The 26,918-nt window shown below is 44.8% G+C and overlaps 1 protein-coding gene across 11 annotated transcripts in view; it reads left to right on the top strand.

Moving 5' to 3' along the window:
- Positions 1 to 26,918, top strand: part of CPEB1 (cytoplasmic polyadenylation element binding protein 1) — a 69,916-nt gene that overhangs the window by 23,249 nt on the left and 19,749 nt on the right. For 5 of the 11 annotated variants that reach the window (XM_066355771.1, XM_066355777.1, XM_066355768.1 and 2 more), the window contains one exon: positions 19,893 to 20,084. The exons of 1 other annotated variant lie outside the window; for it this stretch is intronic. In XM_066355771.1, the coding sequence (XP_066211868.1) occupies positions 19,893 to 20,084 (192 nt within the window). Of the gene's footprint in view, positions 1 to 18,322; positions 18,409 to 19,682; positions 20,085 to 26,918 lie in introns of those variants that run through there. 5 more of the 11 variants (XM_066355774.1, XM_066355769.1, XM_066355767.1 and 2 more) reach the window with 3 other exon arrangements.

Raw genomic sequence — 26,918 nt, 5'->3', positions numbered from 1 at the left:
AATGTCTATTCAAGTCCTTTGTCCTTTTTTTTTTTTTTTTTTTTTTACAGAGACAGAGTCAGAGAGAGGGAAAGATAGGGACAGGACAGACAGGAACGGAGAGAGATGAGAAGCATCAATCATTAGTTTTTCGTTGCGACACCTTAGTTGTTCATTGATTGCTTTCTCATATGTGCCTTGACAGTGGGGCTACAGCAGACCGAGTAATCCCTCGCTCAAGCCAGAGACCTTAGGTCCAAGCTGGTGAGCTTTGCTCAAACCAGATGAGCCCGCGCTCAAGCTGGCGACCTTGGGGTCTCGAACCTGGGTCCTCCACATCCCAGTCCAACGCTCTATCCACTACACCACTGCTTGGTCAGGCTGTCCATTTCTTTTTTTTTCTTTTTTTTTTTTTAATTTTTTTTTCATTTTTTCTGAAGCTGGAAACAGGGAGAGACAGTCAGACAGACTCCCGCATGCACCCGACCGGGATCCACCTGGCACGCCCACCATGGGGCGATGCTCTGCCCACCAGGGGGCGATGCTCTGCCCATCCTGGGAGTCACCATGTGGCGACCAGAGCCACTCTAGCGCCTGAGGCAGAGGCCACAGAGCCATCCCCAGCGCCCGGGCCATCTTTGCTCCAATGGAGCCTTGGCTGCGGGAGGGGAAGAGAGAGACAGAGAGGAAAGCGTGGCGAAGGGGTGGAGAAGCAAATGGGCGCTTCTCTTGTGTGCCCTGGCCGGGAATCGAACCCGGGTCCTCCGCACGCTAGGCTGACGCTCTACCGCTGAGCCAACCGGCCAGGCTATTCTTTTAAATTATTGCTAAGTGAGCTTTTCTAGGAGTTTCTTCATTTTATTTAAATTTCAAATTCAATGACATAAATTTGTGTATAATGGCCTCTTAATGTTTTAGCATTATGAAATTCTTTTTCTATTGAGGTGTAATTGACATATAATTGACATACATTATATTAGTTTCAGGTGTGTGAAATAATGATTTGATATTTGTAAATACAGTGAAATAATCATCACAATAAGTCTAGTTAACATCAGTCATCAAACGTCATAGAATTTTTTTTCTTGTGATGAGAACTTTTAAAATTTACTCTTAGTAACTTTTAAACATGCAATACAGTATTTTTATTTATTTATTTATTTTTTGTATTTTTCCGAAGCTGGAAACAGGGAGAGACAGTCAGACAGACTCCCGCATGCGCCCCACCGGGATCCACCCGGCACGCCCACCAGGGGGCGACGCTCTGCCCCTACGGGGCATTGCTCTGTCACGACCAGAGCCACTCTAGTGCCTGGGGCAGAGGCCAAGGAGCCATCCCCAGCGCCCGGGCCATCTTTGCTCCAATGGAGCCTCGGCTGCGGGAGGGGAAGAGAGAGACAGAGAGGAAGGAGAGGGGGAGGGGTGGAGAAGCAGATGGGCGCTTCTCCTGTGTGCCCTGGCTGGGAATCGAACCCGGGACCCCTGCACGCCAGGCCAACGCTCTACCACTGAGCCAAACGGCCAGGGCCACAGTATTTTTTTATTGGTTGCTTTTGTTTGTATGTGTGACAGAGACAGAGACGGACAGATATGGACAGACATACAGGAAAGGAGAGAGATGAGAAGCATCAATCTGCATTGCGGCACCTTAGTTTTTCATTGATTGCTTTCTCATATGTGCCTTGAGTAGGGGGCAAGGTGCTCCAGCAGAGCAAGTGACCCCTTTGCTCAAGTCAGCAACCTTGGGCTTCAGGCCAGTGACCTCGGGATTTCGAATCTGCATCCTCTGTGTCTCAGTCCAATGCTCTATCCACTGAGCCACCACCTGGTCAGGCTTTATTGGTTGCTTTTAGAGAAACAGAGGAAGGGAGAGAGAAGGGACTAAAAGCATTCATTCGTTCCATTTAGTTGTGCATCATTGGTTGCTTCCTATATGTGCCCTGACGGGGGATCAAACCAGCAACCTTAGTGTTTTGGGATGACGCTCTAACCAACAGAACTACACAGCCAGGGTCTGCAATAGAGTATTGTTAATTATAGTCCCATGCTGTACATCACTGCCCCATGACTTATTTTATAACTGCAGGTTTGTATCTTTTTTAAAAAAAATTGTCATGACATTTTGACTCTCTACTCCTATTTTGTCTACTCCCAACCCCTGCTTCTGGCAACTACCAATCTGCTCTGTTTTGTTTTGATTCCACATATGACTTCATTTTTTTCTCTCTGACGTATTTCACTTAGCATCACTTGGCATAATGCCCTCAATATCCATTTATGTTGTGTCATATGGCAAGCCTTCGCTGTTTGTTATGACTGAATAATATTCCATTGTGTATGTGTACCACATTTTCTTTATCCATTCATTTATTGGTGGACATTTAAGTTGGCTTCCATGTCATGGCTATTGTAAATAATGCTGTAGTGAACATAGGGGTGCACATAACTTTTTTTTTTTTCATATATCTTTTTTGAGTTAGTGCTTTTGTTTTCCAGAGGTGGAATTGCTGGGTCATAAGGTAGGTCTATTTTTAATTTGTGTGTGTGTGTGTGTGTGTGTGTGTGTGTGTGTGTGTGTGGCAGAGACAGAGTCAGAGAGAGGGACAGATAAGGACAGACAGACAGGAAGGGAGAGAGATGAGAAACATCAATTCTTTGTGTGGGTCCTTAGTTTTTCATTGATTGATTTCTCATATGTGCCTTAAGTGGGCACTACAGCAGACTGAGTACCCCTTGCTCAAGCCAGCAACCTTGGGCTCCAGCTGGTGAGCCTTGCTCAAACCAGATGAGCCCGCGCTCAAGCTGGCGACCTCAGGATCTCGAACCTGAGTCCTCCACATCCCAGTTTGACGCTCCACTGCACCACTGCCTGGTCAGGCTATTTTTAATTTTTTTGGGAACCTCCATACTGTTTTCCATAGTGGCTGTACCAGTCTGCATTCCCACCTACAGTGCACGAGGGGTCCCTTTTTTCCACATACTTGTCTACTGATTTATTGGCGATGGTCATTCTGACAGGCGTGAGGCAGTATCTCACTGTGGTTTTTATTTGATTTTCCCTGATAATTAGTGATGTTGAGCATCTTTTCATATGTCTGTTGGCATCTGTATGTCCTCTTTGGAAGATGCCTATTCAGGTCCTCTACCCATTTTTTAATTACATTGTTTTTTACTGTTGAGTGTTATTCTTTATCTATTTTGGATATGAAATTTTTATCAGATATGATTTGCAGATATTTTGTAGGTGACCTTTTATTTTTTTGATGATTAAATTAATGTTGTTTTAAAAATTTGAATGTTTTGTTCCAAAATATTTTAATATGTAATTTATATAAAAATTATTAATGAATATTTTATCACCTTTTTTATACTAAATCTTCAAACTGTACTATATATATTTAAATTTTTTTATTGATATCACTGGGGAACAATTTCTTTTTTGTTTTCTGTTGCATGAGGTTTTAGAACTATTTCTATATATTTCTGCATCGCTGATTCCAAATCTGAAATCTGTTTTTTGGTGCATGCTCTAGTTTTTATGCAATTTAAATTTCTTTTTGTTACAGTTAAGGGCATGCATTGGTTTTTAAATTGGAGTTAAAGGGCAACGACTCTTGGATTGAACATAATGACAAGGCAATTAATGTTTTACAAACATCACTTTTACATAATTATAGTTTTTAAATGTAAAAAACTATCTGATAAAAAAATATATCTGAAAAAACGGCATATGATCGCATATCCTAATATTCCTTCAGCAATACGACCTATCCTACACTCTGAGACACTCCCAGTTCCAGTTTTCAATGGTGTTATTTCTTCTAAGGACGAAGAAAGTGAACATGGTGATCAAGTATATTTTGATAAGATGCATGAGGAAATGGTTGTAGAATCTGAAGGGTCTTCTTCTGATGCCAAGCAGTCATTAACCCCTCAGCAGTTTAGCCAACCCGAATTGAATGACTTAGTAAGAGATTTGGGCCTATCAAAGAAAGCAGCTGAGCTATTAGCCTCCAGGCTTCAAGAAAAGAATGTACTTCACTGGTCAGCTAAAGTATCCCATTTCAGGAAGCGTGAACAAAGTTTTGTGGACTTTTTTTCCGAAGACAAACACTTTGTTTACTGTCATGATATCAGTAGTCTTCTCAGCCAGCTAGTTGTTACCACTTACAGTCCAACAGAATGGCGGGTATTTCTTGACAGCTCTAAATGGAGTCTGAAATGTGTTCTACACAACGGTAATGTTTATGCCGCAGTTGCAATTGGTTATTCAACTCATCCGCGAGAAGATTATAATGACATAAAAATTGCCCTCAACTTTCTGAAGTATGAGGAGCATAACTGGATCATTTGTGTGGATCTTTTTTTTTTTTTTTTAATTTATTCATTTTAGAGAGGAGAGGGAGAGACAGAGAGAGAGAGAGAGAGAGGAAAGACAGAGGAGAGACAGAGAGAGGAAGGGGGGGGAGGAGCTGGAAGCATCAACTCCCATATGTGCCTTGACCAGGCAAGCCCTAGGTTTCGAACCGGCGACCTCAGCATTTCCAGGTCGACGCTTTATCCACTGCGCCACCACAGGTCAGGCTTGTGTGGATCTTAAAATGGTAAATTTCCTGCTAGGACAACAGAGGTTTCACGAAGTATCCTTGCTTTCTGTGTTTGTGGGACAGCCGAGCTCGGGAGAAACACTGGACACAGAAGAAGTGGCTGAAACATGAAGCTCTGGAAGTAGGGATGCAAAATATTGTGAATGAACCTGTAGTTAATCGAGACAGGATCATTTTCCCCCCACTTCACATCAAACTTGGCTTTAATGAAGTAGTTTGTTCAGGCTTTGAATAGAGAAAGTGAATGCTTTCAACATATTATATATTTCTGCTTTTCTTGCCTTCTCCTTTGAGAAGATAAAAGCAGGTATATTCGATGGACCTTAAATTCGAACCCTCATACGTGACGAAAAATTTGCCAGGAAGATGAATAATGAGGGGAAAGCCGAATGGCAGTCTTTTGTGGCAGTTACAAAGAACTTCCTTGGCAACAAAAAGCAGAAAACTATGAACTTCTGGTTCAAAGGATGCTGTTGGCTTTCCGCAATATTGGATGTAACATGAGCGTTAAGATTCACTTCCTGAACAGTCACCTTGATAAGTTTCCCGAAAATCTTGGAGCTGTTAGTGGTGAGCAGACTACTGCTGGAGCATCAAACGAGATTGTCCTCAACAAGTACACAAACACAAGAGCTATAAGTGCAAATTTTTGCCTGAATAGAATTTTTTTTTTTTTTTAATATTTTATTTATTGATTTTTTAGAGAGAGAGGAGTGAGAGAGAGAGACAGAGAGAGAGAGAAGGGGGAGGAGCAGGAAGCATCAACTCCCATATGTGCCTTGACCAGGCAAGCCCAAGGTTTCGAACCAGCGACCTCAGTGTTCCAGGTCGACGCTTTATCCCACTGCGCCACCACAGGTCAGGCGCCTGAATAGAATTTAAATAAGTTTTACGCAAATTTTATGATTAAAATGTGTTCTAATATGTTCTGTTTTGAAATTGTAGACAAATTCTGATTCAATCATATCTTTTAGTGTATTAGTGTATTTACTGCATTATATAAATTATATTTTCACAAAGATGATGCCCAAGAAGACATTCTACTTTATTATGTTAAACTAAATGTTGAAAATTTTACAATAAGATGAAAACCTAAAATCTTGAATTGCAAAAAAACTGTAGTTTGCAGAGGAAAACTACTGTCAGATTTGAGATCAGCACACTCGAATTAGGTAAGAACAAGTGTTTTTGTGGATGCAACAAAAATTTTGTTCCCCAGTGATATAATTGACATATAACATTGTATTAGGTTTTTTAAAAAAAATCTTATTTATTTAATTATTTATTTATTTATAGAGACAGAGTGAGTCAGAGAAAGGGATAGACAGGGACAGACAGACAGGAACGGAGAGAGATGAGAAGCATCAATCATTAGTTTTTCATTGCGTGTTGCAACACCTTAGTTGTTCATTGATTGCTTTCTCATATGTGCCTTGACTGCGGGCCTTCAGCAGACTGAGTAACCCCTTGCTGGAGCCAGAGACCTTGGGTTCAAGCTGGTGGGCTTTTGCTCAAACCAGATGAGCCCACGCTCAAGCTGGCGACCTCGGGGTCTTGAACCTTGGTCCTCTGCATCCTAGTCCGACGCTCTATCCACTGCGCCACCGCCTGGTCAGGTTAACATTGTATTAGTTTTAAGTGTAAACCATAATGATGTAATAGACATAATATTGCAAAATAGTATGTTTTATATTCACAGCCCATCTCTATTTGAACTATAAATTTTCATCAGAAATAGTTGATATGTATTTAGGTTTCATAAAATACAAAGTTGAAATTGTAGATGTATATAAATTTGTTCTGAATCATACGAGTTTTCCATGACAGACTTGAGTTACCTGTTTTTAACTTAAATTTTGGCCCTGGCCAGTTGGTTCGGTGATAGTGTCACCCCGGTATGTGGAAGGTCCCGGTTTGACTCCCAGTTGGGGTACACAGGAGAAGTGACTATCTGCTATCTCCCTCTTTCTCTCTCTTTCCTCCTCCTCCCCCCCTTTTTCACCTGCAGTCATGGCTGCATCAGTTTGACCAAGTTGGCTCTTTGGCATTGAGAATGGCTCCGTGGCCTCACCTCTGGCACTAAAAAATAGCTCAGTTGCTGAGCGAGGGAGCAATGGCCCCAGATGGGCAAAGCATCGTCCCTTAGGGGGCTTTTTGGGTGGATCCAGTCAGGTGCATGTAGGCGTTTCTCTGCCTCCCCGCCTCTTACTTAATAAAATAATAATAATAATTTTAATTTAATTAATTACAATTTGAAAATTATTTTCCCAGTTTTAACATCTATATATTTTTTTATTAAAAATTTTTTTTAAAAATTTTTTATTTATTTTAATGGGGTGACATTGATAAATCAGGGTACATATGTTCAGAGAAAACATCTCCAGGTTATTTTGACATTTGATTATGTTGCATACCCATCACCCAAAGTCAAATTGTCTTCTGTCACCTTCTATCTGGTTTTTTTGTGCCCCTCCCCTCCTCCCACCCCTTCCTTCTCTTTTCTCCCCCCCTCCCCCAACCACCACACTCTTGCCCGTGTCTCTGAGTATAACATCTATATTTTTAAAAGCACCCAGTGGCCTACTGTGGCTGGCAGGTTCTGAATTGGTTGTGAAAGTTCAGAGAAATATGGGACAGTCTGGCAGGTCAGTGAGTAGCATCAGTCTTCTTTGTTTGTCCTAGGGCTCTTCAGCCTGTCAGCCAGTCCAGGTTTGCTTATATCCTCAGCTTTCTAAGAGCAATTCCTGGCTACCACGTTTACTGTGGGATGTGGTGGGGATGACTTCCATCCATGGTTCAGTACAAGGTCCTGTTTGACTCTTGTTCAGGTTTGGATCAGGAAGCAGAACCATGATAAGTATTCTGAACTAAGGGATTTACTACAAGACACAGTAAGGGAGGAGTGGGGGAAGGGTCACTAACCAGCATTGATGGACAGTTGTGGCTTACAGGGCCCTCTAGATGGACATGTCTAGCTGTCAGAGTCGGGCATGAGGGGGGGAGCTGGTGGAGAATCTGTAGAAGGTGGTTGCCACTGCACCTGGTGGTGGGCCTGGACTTGCTGTCATCTTCAGGGTCTGCTGCAGGGCTGAGAGCTGGATGTGGAGTGGAGGAGAGCAGGCACCAGCTGGAGCCTGCCCACCTTTCTGACCCTCCCTGTGTCCAGCTCTGCCAACCAAGTGCTCTGTAACTTTCCAACCCACCCACAGGTGAGGTCACCTGTAGAGACAGGGCAGAATAACACTTGGACTGGAAGAGCTGCAGTGAAGAGTGGGAAGGGGAGCCACACCGTGAAGAGAAGTATGCATGGTGAGACTGTTCTCCAGCCCTTCTGCAGCCCTGCCCTTTCATTTGTGAAGTAGGGAATGTGGTGTGTCATTTCTACAGCTTGTCTGCGTGGTACCATCCCCATCTGCTGGAATGTTGGGGCTTTGCCACTATAAGCTAAAGCTTGATTGTCTCAGTCATAGGTGGAATTGCTCCCACTTTACTGTGTGGGTTCAGTTTCTGAATGTAGGTGTTTTATGTCTTTTTGAAGAAGAAATGAGTACATTTGTTGGGGGAGAGGGCGCTGTGCAGAGAAGTCAAGGGGTAAGGCCTCTGAAATCAATACTAAGGAGGGCATTTCTCCTGTGAAATGAGGAGTTTGGACTAAGTAGACTCTAAGAGACAAAGGTCCCTTTTATTTTTTAATGTTCTGTGGTTTATTGTATTTAAATTGTTTATAACCTAATTTTATATAGTTACTGAACTCCTAATGTCAAATTTAAAAATTCTAGTATGGACTTTTCTTTGTAAACTTTTTTTTTCATATTTACTGAGGGGATGTTAAACCTTGTATTTTTTTGGTTGTTAAAATAATATGTTCATTGTAAAATAATTCTAAAGAAAACAGACAAATTAGAAGGATAAAACCATTCATAGTCCCACCAGAGATAACTGCTCTTAGCATTTTATTCAATCTCTTCAGTATTTATTTAATTTTTAGGTGAGAGGAGGGGAGATAGTGAGGCAGACTCCTCATGTGCCCCGTCCAGGATCCACCCAGCAACCCTGTCTGGGGCCAGTGCTGAGTACTGAGCTATTTTTAGTGCTTTAGATTGATGTACTCCAACAGAGCTATCCTCAGTGCCTGAAGTCATGCTTGAACCAGTTGAGCCACTAGCTGCAAGAAGGGAAGGAGGGTTAGAAGTGGAGGGAGGGGAGCAGATGGTCGCTTCTCTTGTGTGCCCTGACTGGGAATTGAACCCAGGATGTCCATATACCAGGCCTATGCTCTTATCTACTGAGCCACTGCCAGGGCCAACTCTTCAGTATTTTTTATATGTATGAATTCATTCAAGTGAAAGCTTTCTGGACACTATAGTAATTTGCCTCTTTCTCTTTTTTCTTTCTGTCATTCATTTTCTGTCTTTTTCTAGGCTACATAGCATTTTACTGTGTAGATAGATGCATTATAAGATTCTTAAGCTGGGTTCCTGGGTAGATTTAGGGAGTCAGGTAACTTGAGCAAGTAAAAACAGATCTTTTTTTCCCCACCAATGTTTAACTGAAATGTAGCATTCCTTTCTATTGTAATGTAGGCTACAAATCACAATGATACTAGCCTGAACTAAAACTTTGGCAATAATCATCATCGTTAGGACATTTTGACTCTGATTCCTTTATAGTCATTGCACACATATCTTGAAGTGTAGTTATTGTTCATCACTACGTCAGAATCATGGTCACTATATATTTAGCAACATTATTCTGAGAAGGTATTCATAGACTTTAGCAGACTGCCAAATGGTTCATGGTACAAAAAGTTAAGAATTCTACACCATTGCAGATCATTAGCTGAAATAGGTGCCTGTTAAACAATAATAGGAGTACTGGAAGTTAAAACTTTGATTAATTACTTGGACATAGTACAGATCTCTAAACGTAAATTTTTCCATCCAATAAGTATCTTTTAAAGTTTTTCATGTGTGACAGATTACATTCCAGGAATAATGTATTAATTTATTCTCTCTCTGTAGAATATGAAAGCACTCAGTACTTTCAAAATAGCTACCTTTTCTATTCTGTAGATCTGTTGTGATTTGGCACTGTCAGGGGTCTCCAGTTTGGTGTCATGTTCAAGGAACTTTTTTGCAAACCTGACATTTGAACACTAGCATCAGGTAAAGTAACATTTCATTGTGTTGGGATTATACTAGTTTTTTGTACAACTTGGGGGACACCGCCTGGATGGAATGCTGTATTCCAGGGCCCAAGTCTTCAAGGCATACTGCCATACCGGAAGCCATAGATAGGTGGAGCTGGACTTGGCTCAGCAGTCTTCTTTTTTGCTCTCTATGGGGAAGAAGTTAAATTGTCACCTTCAAAATGGTATATGCACATGGCAGTGGAATCTTGGAAACACTAGGCTGTGATATGGACATTCTGCTGAATGAGCAGGGGATGGTGGGTAATAGGAGTGGGGGCTGTTATTAGGAACTAAACTCCTGGTAGAACGGGATGGATTTAGTACAGAGCTCCATGGGGGCCTAAGTGGAGAAAAGAAAAAGGATCCATTAATAATTTCATAAAATTATTAAAACAAGTCTGAGTTGGGATGCTGTGAGATTAGACCTGGGCTGAGAAAGTGCCCTGGAATAGGAGAGAGACAGGAAACTGGTTGGTCCCTGGGTGTGGGCCCCACCTCTGCTGCTTAGTAGCTTTGTCAGTTTTGCCCTCTCTGGGCCTTGCTTGCTCTCTAGTCCAGAAGGGAAGATTTACCAGCTGGTGTTGTAGTTCCTTTCCTACTTCCCATTGTGGCCAACTCTTACTTGGTGCTGGGGCATGAAGGGCTTCTGTCCTGGAGAGTCTCAGCCAAAGGGATTGAATGATAAGAGCACTCTTACTTGCAAATGATCAAACACCTAATTCAATCTAACTTAAGCAAAATGTGGGATGTTGGAAGGCTCTTGGTAAACAGGTCACAGGATAGGAAGAAATCTCTGAAAAACTGGACTCTGAATCTGGGGGCCTCCAAGCTTTTCAAGACTGTTTCTTTGCTGCCTCTCTCCCAGGTGGCCTTTATGTTCATTTTTTGTACAATTTCCTCTTACTTGAGGAAGGGACTAGGCTCACATCCTCTGACACCATGAAGTCAGGAAATGTTTCTTCGTCCACTAGATCCAATTGGAAAAATTTCAAGGAAGACTCTCAATTAGCTTGGCTTGCATTGTACCCACAGCTGGATAGGTTTCTATAGTCCAAGGAATGGGTTATTCTGACCCAGGGTGGGTCAGAGCTAGAACCATTACAGTGATCGCTGAAGCACAACCTTGTAAGATGATGACATTTGCCTTTAGGACCCTTGGGTGGCATAGGAGAAACAGTTCAACCAAAATCTGGTGTGGGGATTTGTAAAAACATGATCTTGGGGATTCATGCACTAGGCAGCAGCATCTTCAAACATTTGTCTATGTACATCTTGTTTGTATACATCTTTTAAAAACAGTGAACCCCACAATGATACTATTTTATACCCATTAGGATTGTCATTCCCCCCACCCCAGTATGAAGTAAGTGTTGGCAGGGATGTGGAGAAATTGGAACACTTAGGCATTGTGGAATGCAGGTGGTATAGCTGTGGTGGTAAACACCATGGTGGTTCCAAAAAAAAAAAAAATTAAACATAGAATTAGGATATGATCCAGCAACTCTGTTTCTATGAAAATAATTGAATGCAGGAATGTGAAGACACATTTGTACACTGATGTTCATAGTGGGACTATTCATAATAGCCAAAAAGTGGAAATAATCCAAATGTCAGTGGACAGATGAATGGATAAAAAATGTGATTTCATCCATACAATGGAATATTATAAAAGGGAAGGAAATTAGGACACATGCTACAACATGGATGAACCTTGAAGACATGATGTTAAGTGGAACAGGCCAGTCACAAAGGACAAATATTGTATGCTTCCAGTTCTGTTAGGTACCTGGAATAATTTAACTTATCAGAAAGCCATTTTTGGAGGCCAGTGGGGAGTTAGTATTTAATGGGTACAGAATTTTAATTTGAGATGAAAAACTTCTGGCACTGAGTAGTGGGGACAGGTGCACAGAAATGTGCATGTACTTAATGCCTCTGAATTGTACACTGGAAAATGGTAGAATTTTGTTAGGTATATTTTACCACAGTCAAAAACATTAAGAACTACAAAGTACTCCTGGCATGTTTAACCCGGTACTTAATTTTCATCGTAAGTGAAAGTGTGTCCAGTAGAATTGAAATAGTAGAGATTGGTGTCTATCATTTGGTTAAAAATATGTGGTGTACTCTGGTTTCTCTTCAGATTGTATAAATCTTTCACCTCTTCAAATATGTGAACCAGTTCTTTAACAGTGGGAAAATTCTCATTATTTCTTTTTTTCCTCATATTTCTAGTCTGCTTCTCCCACAGAATGTTATCCTAATGTGATATTTTACACTTGAGCCTTCTGTTGATCATATTATTCTTCTCTGCAACAAAAATGGAGCATAAATTGAAATTTTAAATTATTTCCTGTGACTAAAGGCAGTATGTGTTTAGATTGTTGTGGCCATTGATTACTAGGACAATTGATTGAGACAATCTAAAAGTGACAGATATTGATAAAATTTTATTCTTTAATCATTGTTTATTGGAAATGCTTCTTAATGAGATAAATGAGGCATTTAAAAACTCATGTAATATTAGATGACTCACTGCTGGAATGACTCAGAATTTTCAACACCAAGTATATTCCTATTTATTTATATAGATCTGGACTTTGAGTAAACTTGTACACATAAATAAGTGCATGGGAAATGAAGGTGTTAGAGCATTGTCACTCAATTATTTGAACTCCTTGAATTTTGCAGGGAAAAAATCAGTCTATTATTACTTTTAGTCATTTACATGCTGACAGTTCTATTTACTCTTTCATATTTGTTGAGAAGGAACTAGAAGCCATCCAGTTTGTGAAAAGCTTCGTTAACTAAATCAGTTGTCATTGAATTTCTCTGTTTTTTGGATGTATATGAAGAATGCTTTATGGAGATTTCAGATGGCTACTATGTCTTATTCTTTTACTTAAAGACCTTGTTTAACTCAGTTTACCTGAAGAATTGAGAAAGTTGAAGTATTATTGATTTAAAAATACACCTTTGCCAATACAATATTTTATTTTATTTTATTTTTTAGTATAGAAGAGGGAGAAAGAGAAAGACAGGAAAGGAGAGAGATGAAAAGCATTAATTCCTAGTTACGGTACCTTGATTGCTTCTTCACTGGGGGGCTCCTGCGGAACCAGTGACCCCTTGCTCAAGCCAGAGGCCTTTGGGCTCAAGCTAGCAACTGTGGGATCATGTGAATGATCCCATGCTCAAGTCAGCAGTCCCACACTCAAGCTGGCGAGCCCGCGTTCAAGCTGGTGACCTTGAGGTTTTGAACCTGGGACCTTAGCATCCCAGGTTGACACTCTGTCCACTGCATCACCAGTGGTTAGAAACCAATATAATATTGTTAAATGCTCTTTGTCCTATTACTTATGTTAACTATGTTTTGTCAAAACTCTGGGCCTATAGATTTTAACTTAATCTCCTTTATGGTAATGTCAACCATAAAATCTAATTTAATCAAGGCAGTTTTTATTGTCAAACCAATTTCTCAGAAAAAATGTGACTTCATTTTTCCCTGATGTTGATATGGTCTCATTCACAGCCCCGAGAGTATGGAGCAGTGTTTCTAATTGTCTCATGTGATGAGTGTGTAGTAGTAGTTTATTGTGGTTTAAATTGCATTTCTTTGATAACTAATGATGTTGAGCACTTTTTCAAGTGCTTATTGACTATTTATATATCTTTGTGAAATGACTTTTAAAGATTTTGTGCCCTTTAAAAAAATTTTTTTTTTCTTTTCCTTTTGTTAAGATTTCCTGTGTCAGTGTTTTTCAGCCACCAGTCTGGTCCACAAGAAATTTCGTGGTCTGTGAAGTAGTTAACCACCCTGATGTATGACAACTATAGACCCAGTGATCTTATTCGAATTTGCGTATGCTCAGGGTCATTTCTGCTTTAGTGATCCCCGAAATAATTCTAGTCCCCAAGTGTAAAAAAGTTGAAAATCACTGCTTGGAAAACTTTGCACTCCCCTACCCCAGGTCAAAAATATACTCTGTTTTCCTAGAGAAGCTTTATAGTTTTAACTTTTACTTATAGGTCTCTGATCCATGTGAAATTGTTTGTATATGGTGTGAGGTTGGCAGTCAAGGTTCACCCCCCCCCCATGCCTAGTTCAGTATTCTTGCACAATCTTAAAATGTCTATCTGCACTGACTTGCTTGAAGGCAGGTATCTTATTGGGGTTGCATTGACTGCATAGATTATTTGGTGGACATTAGCTTTTTAACTATATTGAATCTTTTAATATGTGAACATGGTATATGACATTGTAAAATCCAAATGTTTATGGTCTTGTGAGAAATACTATAGAAATCACTTGCAGATAATTTACAGAACTCATTTGAAGATTATTAAAAAGCAGTTAAGACTAAAATAACCCAATAATCATATTTTTTATGGTGGGAAGCACAAAGTAAACCTAATGCTCTGTCTTATATGTTAACCTGCAATGTGATTTTTTTTTGTATTTTTTTTTTCTGAAGTTAGAAGTGGGGAGGCAGTCAGACAGACTCCTATATGTGCCAGACTGGTGCCATGTGATTTTTAACCTACAGGTAAAATTTACACAATAGCCGTCCTTCAGTAGCCTAGCCATCATGCATTCTTCTCCTCTGAATCACTGTTGCACTTATTAGCACGTGGAGTAACAAGAAGTGCACTTTTCTAGAGCTTGGTCTTTAATGTTAGTGAGTAGTGTAAGGGACAGTTAGTAAGTGAGCCAGGACCTGAAGATTGACTTTGATCTGAGAGGCCATAGGGAACCCTTTCGAAGGTCCTTGTTTAGGAGAATGAACACCATGAAAAAAAGAGTTTAAGAATGGGATGAATTACCTGGAAGAGAGAATCTGGGGTAGAACAACCATTTTAAACTTCTGCTGCTCGAAGTGCAGTCAGCAGACCAAATAGCATTGGCATCACTTGAGAGTTTGTTAGAAATGCAAATTTTGAGGCCTGACCCAGATCCACTGAATCAGAATCAGTGTTTTTAAAAAAGATTCCCAAGTCATCCATGTGCCCATTAAGGTTTAAGCAGTGCTGCTCTAGAGAAACTTGTAGCCTCCTGGCGTCAGGGCCGGAGTGCAGACCCAGCAGTTAAAATGACTTTCTCAGGTGTCTGACTTCCTGCATGTTTGTTCTGTAAGTTGCCAAATGGATTTTTGAAATCACCATTTTGGTTTTCTTGATTTTGGGGGAGAAATAGTCTTTTAAACAGTCTTTAGAAATACAGTCTTAGAAATGCTACTTTATGGACTTACTAAAACTTTTAAGAGCCATAAATCATTGATTGAAGTAGTCTCAGCTGACTGTAAAGTCAGTCATTTGAAAGAATCTAATGGGGACAAATGACTCACTGTCCTATCTCTTTTATTCCCAGGGAATGGAATTTGGGGATGAGATTGAGATTTTTATTAAAAAGCTCAAGTGTGCTTGCTGTGTATGTTCTCTACCAGTGTGCTTGTTTAAAAAGGAAAAAAAGCAGAGGAAACATTTTTTTTGTTTTCTGAAGTGAGAAGTAGGGAGGCAGAGAGACAGATTCCCGCAAATGCCTGACCAGGATCCACCCAGCATGCGCACTAGGGCGCGATGCTCTGCCCATCTGGGGCGTTGCTCCATTGCAACTGGAGCCATTCTATCACCTGAGGCAGAGGCCATGGATCCATCCTCAGTGCCCAGGCCAACTTTGCTTCAATGGAGCCTTGGCTGCGGGAGGGGAAGAGAGAGACAGAGAGGAAGGAGAGGAGAAAGGGTGGAGAAGCAATTGGGTACTTCTCCTGTGTGCCCTGGCCGGGAATTGAACCTGGGACTTCCATACACTGGGCTGATGTTCTACCACTGAGCCAATTGCCCAGGGCCAGATTTTATTTTGTATAGTTAAAATGCTTGTGTAGTGTTAAAGCAGGGGTCGGGAACCTTTTTGGCTGAGAGAGCCGTGAACACCACATATTTTAAAATGTAATTCTGTGAGAGCCATACAATGACTATGTACGTTAGGCATTATCCAATAAAAATTTGGTGTTGTCCTGGAGGACAGCTGTGATTGGCTCCAGCCACCTGCAACCATGAACATGAGCGGTAGGAAATGAATGGATTGTAATACATGAGAATGCTTTATATTTTTAACGTTAGTTACTATTTTTTTTATTAAAGATTTGTCTGCGAGCCAGATGCAGCCATCAAAAGAACCACATCTGGCTCGCAAGCCATAGGTTCCCGACCCCTGTGTTAAAGGAAAATACATCTATCAGTGGCTGCTACCCTCACACAGTAGCTGCATTTTTCTGGTGCTTTTTTTTTTTTGAGACCAACATTATCCATCAATCTATAGAATTCTCACAGTTATGCTCACAGTATAAGATTCAGCTTTCCAACTCCTCCAACTGTTCTTCCTCCTCCTCCTCCTCCACTCCCTGGTTCTCCTCGGGCCTCTACCGCATTCTCTCCTGTTTAAGATACAGAGATTCCTCACTGCGCACCTGAGCCTCACTGTGATGTTCCTGCCTCAGCTCCTCCTGGCTTGGCTAGCCCACACCGCCTTGCTTACCTTCTCCTCTGCTACTTTCTCAAAGCTAGGTCTCTTTTTTCCTAGGGTCAGCTAAGTTCTCCCAGGGTGCTCCTGACTTGTTGCAGTCACCACCTGCCCTTCACAGCTGAATCTGCCCTCATGGTTTCACAGGTGGGGCCTACAGGCCTTGTGCTCTTCCAGTTGTACTTCCCCACCTGCCAAGTGCTCAGGGGTGCTGGTTGCAGAGGATCCTGAGCAAATGTGCGAAGTTCCTGGCAGAGGACAGACAGGTTCTCATGCTGAGGATGCAGAAGATCGCAGAGGAGGCTGCACCATGCCGAGTCCTGCAGACAGAGTCCCTGGTTCACTGGTGTTTTCTTAGTCTTAGACTGTGACAAACTTTGAACTTTGGGTCAGTTAACTTATTTCCCTGAGTTCTATTATGAAATTTGGCAGGTTAAAGAAGAAAACTGATATTTTCAAAAGGAAATGATTTTAAAATTTCACACCAATCCGAAACTTTATATAAGTATTGATGAAGAAGACTTATAGGAGACAGATTTAAGTTGAGATGTTGTTCCGATAGATTGCCTTAGAATGAAGCTCATCATTCCATCTTGTCCTGGTTACAGAAGACAGCTTTAAGTATCTAGTGGGTGCTTGGCAAAAGATGTAAAGAATCTTCTCCAATAAAAAGGGCCAATTTCCAAAAAAAGATGGGGGGAGGCAATCTCTTGTCCAGATGCAAGTTTGAGAGTCAAGTGTGGGCTTTTGCTCAGTAAAATCAGCCTTTCCTCTTTAGACCTCTGAGTTCAGGCACGTTGGCCTGTGTTGATGGCCAGTTGATGTCCCACACTTTGTCCCAGTGGAGCAGAGTGGGCACTGTGCATGTGCCTGCCTTCCAGCTCGGACAGCCTCTGTTGAAGCTACTGTCCTTCCATAATTATTTGTCCCCTCTCTCTCAAAAAGTGTCTTGATTTGGATGACAAATTATATGGTCATCCTACAAAAGTGAAATACTGATAAAATATTTAGTGCCAGACACTGTACTAAAGGCCTTGTGCAGTCCTCATGAAATACCTGAAAGCTGTTGCTACTTTGAAGATGAAAAGATGCTCAGAGAGGCTGAGTGACTTGCCTGAGACCACACAGTGCAGACCTTGTTAGTAAAGCAAGGTCCATTCAGACTTTTAAAGGCTTATTTTCCCAGCCCGCCATAATCAGATTTAACAGGTATGGCCTCCTTGATTTTAGAGTCTAGTGAAGGAGTCCTGTATGTGGAAGAAACATTGCGAGAGAGGATGTACATGGGTGAAGGTGATATCAGCAGTGGGGTGCTGTATTTAGATCCACAAGCTCTTGGGTGTGTGTGGCCATTTGTTGCTAAATGTCTTTAAACAGAACTGCTGCTCAGGCTTGGGGTCTCTCGGGTTGGAGTGGGAAGGCGTGCTACGTGTATAGATCAGTATGCTCAAACTTCATGTGTGTGCATTCCAAGGGGGTCTCTTCTGGAACAGAGATAAATTCTGCAGGTCCCAGGAGGGGCCTGAGCTTCTGTATAATAAGCTCCCAGTGACACCGATACTCCTGGTCTGCCTGGGGCACGGAGTCACTGACTACATAAGTGCCCTGATTTTAGAGGTGGAGGAGAAACGGTGGCTTCTGGACACATGTACCCTCACATTGGGGTGGAAGGAGGGACTGTATAGGTAGCTGCTTAGAGGGGATGGGTACTTAAATGTGGATGGTTTTAAAGGAAGCATTATGTTTTGTAGTTAGTACATACAGATTATTTTTAAAGTATACCCTTACCTTGGGGGAAGGGTGGGCATAAAGAACGGGTGGGGTGTGGGGATAGCATCAGCCTCTGCAGTGGAGAACGGGAGCCTTGACAGAAACGAAGCCAGACAGGAATACTGTGGACGGATGACACAGCAGCAAAGCTCTAAAAAAAAAAAAAAAACCAAGGGAGGAGTCTCCCTCAGTGGCCATGCCCTGCTAGACTGGGGCAGGGTGCCTGTGGACACATGGCCCTGCTGCAGGAGGTGCTGGCCAGCATGTCTGTGGCCGACAAGCATTGTCCCTCCCTCTGCCCACTTGGACTTTATCACAGGTGGGCAGGCAGGCAGTCCCTGGTGGGCATGCTTCTCACGTTTGGTTACTGCTATCTTTGGGAGCAGCAGGGTGGGTGCTGCCAGCCTGGGCTAGGGGTGCACAGCCCACCTGCCGGTGCTAGGATCTGTGCTCTCCCTCCTCTCTGAGGATCCTGTTGGAAAAACACTGATGCAAAGAGGACGTTGGTGACAATGAGATGGCGGAGCTTCCAGAAGCTCTGGGCAGAGCTGGTCTTTGTTGCTGGAGCTGTGAGTGTCACAGACAGAGGGCCTTGTCCTGGCAGCACCCCTCACGAGAGGGCTGCAGGCAGCTAACGGCAGCAGTGATGCTTACAGCTGCCAGGACACTTTGAGGCCTCTGGAAGGGCAGAGCAGGTGACGCGAGGTCCTGAACAGGGCTTCTGTGGGGCTAAGGCCACTTCTGAGACTGTTTCTCGTGTTTTGGTCTGTCACACTGGGGAATGTCTCGTCTATCTGGGCCTACAGTTGCAGGAGGAAGGGCGGCACTGGACCTGATAGATGTGGTCATGACGGATGCCAATCCCTTCGGGGTTAGGAGACTCAGGAATGGATTATCCTACTCAGGGCAGATCTCACTCGGCATGGCGTGTGTGCTATGGGCCATACCTCCAGAAGCCCTGTGACTCACCCCCCACTGCCAGTGCTGACCCCTTTTCCCTGTGATCAGTTGCTCCACCCACGCCTGGAGCACCAGGTGCTGTTGCCTGGGGTACACGGGCGCAGTGTTTTCCTGTTCCTCAGTGGAAAACACTGCTGTGTCAGGGTGCTGCCTGGGGCCACTTGGAGCGTGTAGGTTTTTGCTAGCAGGATGGTGGAGCTTTGCATTCGGCTATAAAACCAGGGCTTGAGCAAGCAGCTGGAGAGAGTCCAGGACTAGAGTGTTTTTGGGTTTGGGGGTGGAGAGCAGAGGGAGGGAATGGGAGGGGCAGGAGGGCAGCGCTGCACAAGCCGGCAGTCGCAGCTTAGGCTCTGCTGTGGCCAGAGGACCTCAGTCCTGCCTCAGGGCCACCGGGTCACCAGGCCACCATTGCCGGAGACGGGAGGGCGCTGCCTTGCAACGCTGACTTACCGGCACCGCACCGGACTATTCCAAGTAGCTGTTGTGCTGTCTTTTCCCTGGGAGGCAAGTCTCCTCCCTGTCGTCCCTCCTGCTCCTCCCCCGTTCTGTGAGGGATGATGCCGCTCTCTATTGCACAGCTCAGCCAGCTGATGTCACTGGCAGCGGGAAGCATCAGCAGCCTGATCACATGCTGGCCCTGTCTGTAATGCAGACGGGATAGGGGTGTGTGTGTGGGGAGGGGGCTGCATGGCTGCTGCTCTTGCTCTAACGCCCCCAAAAGTGCAGAGGCAGTGGCTGCAGCATCCAGTCCGCCTGGAGGTCTGGTCCTTCAGACCGGGGAAACTATTATTAATAATATTTATTGTTGATAATACTGGGGCAAACAGCCCTTAACTCTGGGGTTTTGCTGTCCTCCTGTCCGAAGCAGACTTCCCGGACTCTGAAGAAACAGTCACAAGCAGGATGCTTTTCCCCACCTCTGCGCAAGAATCTCCCCGGGGCCTCCCAGATGCAAATGACTTGTGCCTTGGCCTGCAGTCCCTCAGCCTCACAGGCTGGGACCGACCCTGGAGCACCCAGGACTCAGATTCCTCAGCCCAGAGCAGCACACACTTGGGTGAGTGCCAGGAAATGAGTTGGCTGGGGGAGGGGCGCATGGGTGGCGAGTGGAGATCCACAGCAACAGTTGTTCGATTCCCCTTTGCATCCCCCTGCCCCTCCCCACACGCACAACATGGAGCTGTTTTGCGAGAGATGGAAATGTTGGCTGTGAGTGTGCAGGACAGATGGTCGCTCGTGGAGGCAGGCACGGCTTCTCTTAGCCTGACAAATTCCCCAGAGTTAGTCTGCACCTGGGGTGGCCCTGAGAAAGGTCCCCAAGGTGATGGCAGAAAAGATCCAGAGAAGCCTCCCAGGGCCCAGGCCTGTCTTAGAGATGATGAAGCAAAACACTTTTGGGTGGGGGAGGGGGACTTCAGGGGATGGTTACTGGGTGTCTAGATTCTAGTTCCCAGTGCTTGTAAGGCTAGGGAGCTCTGTCTGCAGGATGGGTGGTCCCTGAGTAGTGGCAGATGAGGCTGGATCATCCTGGGCTCTGGGAATTGGCTTAACATAAGGTAAGCCTATCGATCCTGGAAGGGGGTCCTCAGGGTGAGCAGGGTGGAGTAACTCTTGGCTATGGAAGCTCTTTTTTCTTTTGTGTTAAAGGTAACCAAGTGGGTGAAGGAAGAACCACTCCCCTTTATGGTCCCTTGTCACTTGGAGGGATATGATGGGGACAAATTGAGGGGGCTTCTTGGCCACCCCTTGAACTCCTTCTGCTCGGACCTTCCTGTTACCCATTTATTTTCCTCTTGTGGTACAAGGGGCAGAGTTGGCCAGGTGCAAGTCTTGGAGTGTTCAGAAAGAAATGTTGTGAACTTAAGTACTGTAGGTATACTTAAAATATATGTATTTTGCTTTATGTGAATTATGCCTTAATAACAAGAATGCTGGCAGCAGCTACTTTGGGGGGGGGGGTGCAGCCATTTGCTGTTGGTGCTGAGAGAGGCACCACGCTGCCATGCTTTCCTCGCTCCAGACGCTGGCTGTCATGGCAGCCAGGTACTGTCTTGTTGATTTCTCTGGCCTCCACCCTATTTGGCGCAGGCCTTTTTTTAGAATACTTTGCAGAGCCTGGGACTTGTTGTATCTGCTGACATTTTAATGCCCATTTATTTCAGTAAAATCCCATTGGATTTGGGGTCGGAATTTGGTTTTTTTCTTTTTAATTTGGTTGCTTTGCCTTAAGTAACTACCTCTGGATCAAGGTAGAATTTCTTGAAGTACAGACCTTCAGCTGACTCAGGTTTTCCCAGAAAGGTTGGTAAGGCCCAGTTCCCCCAGGCAAGGGAGTGGTGTCCCTGTTCGGTGTCCTGTGCTTGCAGACCTTGGCTTGGAGGCCATGGCAGCTTCTTTTCCGTGGTACTCTGGAGCCACCCGGGCGGCCCTGCAGAGCTGATCTTGTGCTCTGTCCCACTGTATCTGAGCAAAAGGCAGAAGGGCTCATCTAGAAAATGGGCATCTGTCTGTGGGGGTCAGTGTCTGACCAGGGCCCTGTGTCACGGGTGTCGGGTTGGGGTGTGGCCCTTCTTTGGCTCTGGTTTGTCTTTGCTACAAGGGTCCTTCAGAAATGTAATCTCAGCACACAGATGTGCAGGAAAGCCCATCTTGGGACTGGGAGAGCTTGGCCTGAAAGTTACGGTGAAATTAGGCTGTAAAAAATAGCTTGGGATATTACTCAGCAATAAAAAAAGAGTGAAATCTTGTTTGCAGCCACATGGATGGACTCAGAGTATTATGCTCAGAGAAATAAGTTGGGTAGAGAAAGACAAATATCGTATGATCCCTCTTATTTGTGGATTCTAAAACACAGAACAGAAACAGACTCAGACAGGGAACAAACTTAAGAGTTGCAGAGGTGGGGGTTGGGAAGCAGGTGAAAAAGGTGAGAGAGAATAAGGAATACAAACTTCCAGTTATAAAATAAGTCCCAGGGATGTAATATACAGCACAGGGAATACTGTCAATTATTATTGTAACAACTATGTATGGAGACAGATGGTTACTAGACTTATCAAGGGGATCACATTGTGAGGCACAGAAATGTCAAATCACTCTTGTACACCTAAAACTAATATAATAGTGTATGTTAGCTGTACTTTAATAAAAAAAAAAAAGTGGCTTGGGTCCAGCCTTCATTTCCCCAGCTGTCCCACCCCTGAGAGACCTGTGCTGTGGCTGCCCCTCAGGGGGTGGTGGGTTTACTTCCCCCCTTCCGTCTCAAGCACTTGACTTTACATGGTTTTGTGGGTCAGGGAGGGACTGCAGGCTGGCTCTTACATTCTTAGGAACCAGGGGGTGGCCTCAGTGGTATGGGCTGCCTGTGGGCAGGGTTAGTGTGGATATGTTTCTCTTTGAGGATTGAAGACACCCTGTCCCTAATCCCCATGTTGTCTTTGGATTTTGGAGCTGCAGTGATGTTCATGTCTTCTTTTCCTGTGTTCTGGGCCTTCTTGGAAAGCCCACACGAGGGTGTTGCCTTCTGGAGTGGGATGCAGCCCTCCCACTGCCAGCTGCAGTGGCATCCTTGCCAGCAGTGCGGGAACATGGCAGCCCACATTCCCGTGCCCATACTGCCTTTCTGTCTTTGGGGGGGGAGTGTATTTCAGCAACTCAGGACAGTCTGGAGTCATCCTTGCTGACAGCCTGGTACCCTGCTGTCTCTGCGTACACTTGTTCCTTGGGCTGCAATCTGGGCTCTGCTTGGTGACCTTTTGCCTCAGGCGGCTATGACTTCACTTCTGGCCATCATCTACCACACAGGTGCTGAGCAGTGTGAGGGGCAGTAGGGTTGAAGATAGCAGAGGTCTTCTTTTTTAATGTTTATTTTAGAGAGAAGTGGGGAGAGAGAGACAGGAACATCAATCTTCTCCTGTATATGCTTCGGACCAGGGATTGAACCCAGCAACCTCTGTGCTTTGGGACAGTGCTTCAAACCAAATGAGCTATCCAGCCAGGGTGATAGCAGGGTTCTTGACTTAAAATTTTTGACTAAATTCATTCAATAAACATTGAGCACTTACTGTGTGCCAGGCACTGTGTTGGGCACTGGAGATAACCTCAGTAAATAAAATTGTTGTCTTTAAAAATCCCATGACTGTTAAGGGAAAAAAGAAATTATATCAGTATACCAACTGCAGCATGCCAGTTGTGATGGGTTTTTTGCACTAGGATAACCTTTCATTGGGTTCTCAGCCTGAGACTGGTATGTGATGCCATTCTCTAGGGGCAGGTCCTGCTGCTGGATTTTATGGCCTCACAGGCCCGCAGGAGCACCCTCGGGTGGGATCTGCTTTTGAGAGTTGTGCTGGCAAGACCAGTATTGGTTTGGATGTAGCACTTTGTGGGGTCCCGTCCTTGTGGACAGTGCCTCCCCTGTGAAAGCCATCCACAGTGCCCTGGGGTCGGGGTACAGTGACTAATCACCAGCATTATTGACTGCATCCTGTGCTAAGGACATCATGTGACTTTAGTGCTTCACAGTCCTGTGGAGTGGGTACTGATTGCATTCCTGTCGTGGAGATAGGGAAGTAGTCTCGCAGAGGTTGCCAAGTGTCCGAAGTGACACAACTACCAGAATTCTAACCCAGGTCTCTGGGGTTCCAAAATTCTTCTGCTTTCTGTTAACACCTGTGTTCCTATGAGCAGAAACCTAACATATTAGGCAAGAACACTTACGTTAGAACATCTCTGTATACAACTCCAGGGCTATTGAGCCAGGGGCATGTGACAGGCAGGTCTCAGCTCATCCACTGTGCCACCCGATGGATTGTCGTCCTGCCTTCGCCCAGGTGACTTTAGCATCTGCACAACAGCAGGAAGTGGGATGACTGAGCATCCACTTTGGCAGCAGGGACCCCTAGTGATGCCTTTCACAGGAGCCCCTGAGGATGCCAGAGGACACGCTCTGTTTCCCCCACTCCCCTGTGGGGGTCCCTGTAACACTTGCCTGTTCACTCTCTCTGGTCTCTGCCCTGATGCTGACCAGGGAGTGCTGTGTCCCTGTGCTGCTCTCTGCCGGTGTGCAGGCTGATGGCCTGGGCTGAGAGGGCGTCCTCTGCATTTTGCTTCTGCAGTTGCTGTACTTCTAAATAGCCTTTCTAAAGGCAACATCCAAAATGGTGGGGTTGGGTTCCTCCTCTGAACCTGGATGCCCAGGCCCAAGGTCTCCTGGAAATGTACTCAGGCTGTCCAGCTCAGTGGGAGTTGGTGTGACAGTGGGTCCCTCCTATGTGAGGTGGGGGGCTGCAGGGGCAGACGTATGTCATTTCTTCAGCCAGGGAAACTCTTGTAGGGATTGAGACAGGAGGGAAAGGCAGTGTGAGGTATCCCCTGGACCTGTGGGACCATAGTCAGTTTGAGGAGCTCAGACTGGGGCACCTCCCTGCTCAGGGGTGTGGTGTGGAGTTGCAGGCTGGGTCCTGGGTCCTGGAGTGAGTGCTGCCTGCCCTTCTACCTCTGTGCCTTCGGGTTCATTGTGGACAAACAGAACTAAGGGTGGGAAGCTGACGGGAGGGTTCCAGGCATGCGGCCCTCTGTCTCAGGGTAGGGATACCAGCTCCCGTCAGCGTTTCTCCCAGGACTTCTGTTAGGTAACAGGCACTGGCTCTGTCTGGGGCCTCGTCCCCCCAGCTGAGCTCTCAGTGCCTTCCATGCAAGCCTCTGTCCACACGGCTCTCGCTGCTGTGGCTGCTGCCGCCATCAGATTCTAGTGCCTTTGTCCTCTTGGGCAAGGCTTCAGAAAATTCCAGCAGTGACTCAGCTGTGAAACCCACAGGAGCTGGCATGGGAGGGTGAAAGTGGAGAAAGTTAACAATCGGTCTAAAAATATTACTGCTGATTTGGTCACTTGTACCCTCTACAGTAGCATTAATGAGCTGGAACCTTCTGCCAGGTCCTCTCCTTCCCGTGACTTCCCTGAATGCTGTCTGTAGCCCATACAGATTCCTGCCAGCCTGTGAGTGCGGGTACCGCCGCTCTGGGAAGCGCACTGTTCTTAGTCACTTTTGGAAGATATGGATTCACTGTGCACTTGGCCACCAGGACCAGAGGCACTTGGTAAACCTCAGGTTTGCTCTCTGTGACCCTGAGTTGTGCACATCAGGACAGGGGCTGAACAGAGGGTGACTGTGGTACTTCTCTCCCACAGTCCCCACCCGCTTAAGCCATCTGAGTCCATACTTTACATCTGGCCTTGATGCAGCTCTGTGCTCTGTGCTGGGGAGTGGACTGTGAGATATGCACTGGCCTGCACTGTAGGGGCCTGTCATTCCCACAGGATGTTAGGTTCCCTGGCTAAATGAGAGCGCCTTTCTGTTGTGTAGTTCCTCCTTCAAGTCTGGGAGAAGGGAGCTGTCCATTACTCGCTGCTCTGCTCCTTCCCTCCTGGTTCCCTGAGGGCAGCAGAAGTCTGTGCTGCTCACTCAGCAGACTTACTAAGGGGAAGGTGTGCTTCCATGGGTGGAGCTGAGGGCAACACTGTTCCATATCTTGAAATAGGGTCCCTCCCTGGGACCCCACTTTCTCTGCTGTTTTCCCTGCCTTTGTCCTGTAAGTACTTCTGGAGCCTCCTGGCCAGGCCCTGTGAATGTTGGCCTATAGAGGGACAGTCAGTTCACGTTAGGGCATTTGACAATGAGTGACAGTTTCCAGAACCTTGGCTTCTTCTATGGGTTGAAAGAGATATCAAACCACCTGGGAAACCCCAGGCATCTTGATACTAGGTTTTATTGTATTCCCTGTGTCTCCACACTCCTAGTGTATCGTGGCCTCTTCCAGTTTAATATTTACAGGAAACTGCTGCATGGAGGTGCTGACGTGACCCAGGAGTGTTAATTCTGGGGCACCCTGATGTAACACGTGTGCCGAATGGCATTGCCCCATTCTAGGTCATCAACCCCAGCCCTCCCCATTTCCCTGTGTGGTTGGTAGAGTGTTCAGGGAGGCTCTCTGCTGGCTCCCTGAACTGAACGTAGAAGTAGTATCAGTGGCAGTGAGGATCCCAGCAGATTGTGGGGAGGATTGGGCAGGGGAAGGTGACTCTGCAGCCGGTATCTGTGCACATTTAGTCCTCTTTGAAGAAAATATTGTCACAAATTTGATGTGGCCAGTAACTGTACTTCTCTCAGCCTCTGTTTTGGTGATGGGCTGGGTAGGGAAAAACTAAGGTCCCCCCCAATTCTGGGTTGCATATAAGTCAGCATTGTGTTCTTAAATTGGGTAACTGACAGGACGTGGCCTCAGCGCCTGGCTCAGAGGCTGAGGACTGTCCATGTCAGTAATCCAGCAAGTGCTGGTCCCTGCGTTCTGCAGGTGTTGAGCTAAGTACTGCTGGGTGGTGGGGTATTGGAGTGCTGTCAGTGTGCTTGGTGAGAAGGCAGAATGTCATACACATGTGCCTACAGGTATCCGTCTAAAAGAGTATATTTTAAGAGCTTGTTTAAAAGGGGGTTATAGTATTTCTCCTTCGAAGTAGTACTCCAAGGGGTACTCAGCTACCATTTTTTCTGCTGGGGATTCTAGTCCCTGTCACTCATGCTCTGGCTAGTTCAGTTGCCTCTAAAAAGGCAAAGTCAAATAGGAATTTACTAGTTTTTCTTCTTGTCATTTAGAAAAACTTTTTGTTTGGAAATAATTTTAAATTTATAGAAGTTACAAATATAAAACAAAAATTATGCAGAGGATACTGTGTTTCCCTTTATCCAGATTCTCCCATTGTTGACATTTGCCTGCTTTGCTGTGTCTTCACACATTCTCTATATATGTATCTATATCTGTAACTTCTGAACCACTAAGAAAAGATTTTCTGCTGGACCGGCAGTGGCGCAGGGGATAGACTTGGAACACTGAG

Source organism: Saccopteryx leptura, chromosome 13, assembly GCF_036850995.1.
Source record: "Saccopteryx leptura isolate mSacLep1 chromosome 13, mSacLep1_pri_phased_curated, whole genome shotgun sequence".
Lineage (NCBI taxonomy): Eukaryota > Metazoa > Chordata > Mammalia > Chiroptera > Emballonuridae > Saccopteryx > Saccopteryx leptura.
The sequence above is the reverse complement of the archived record's forward strand: the minus strand, read 5'-3'. Positions and strand labels throughout refer to the sequence as shown.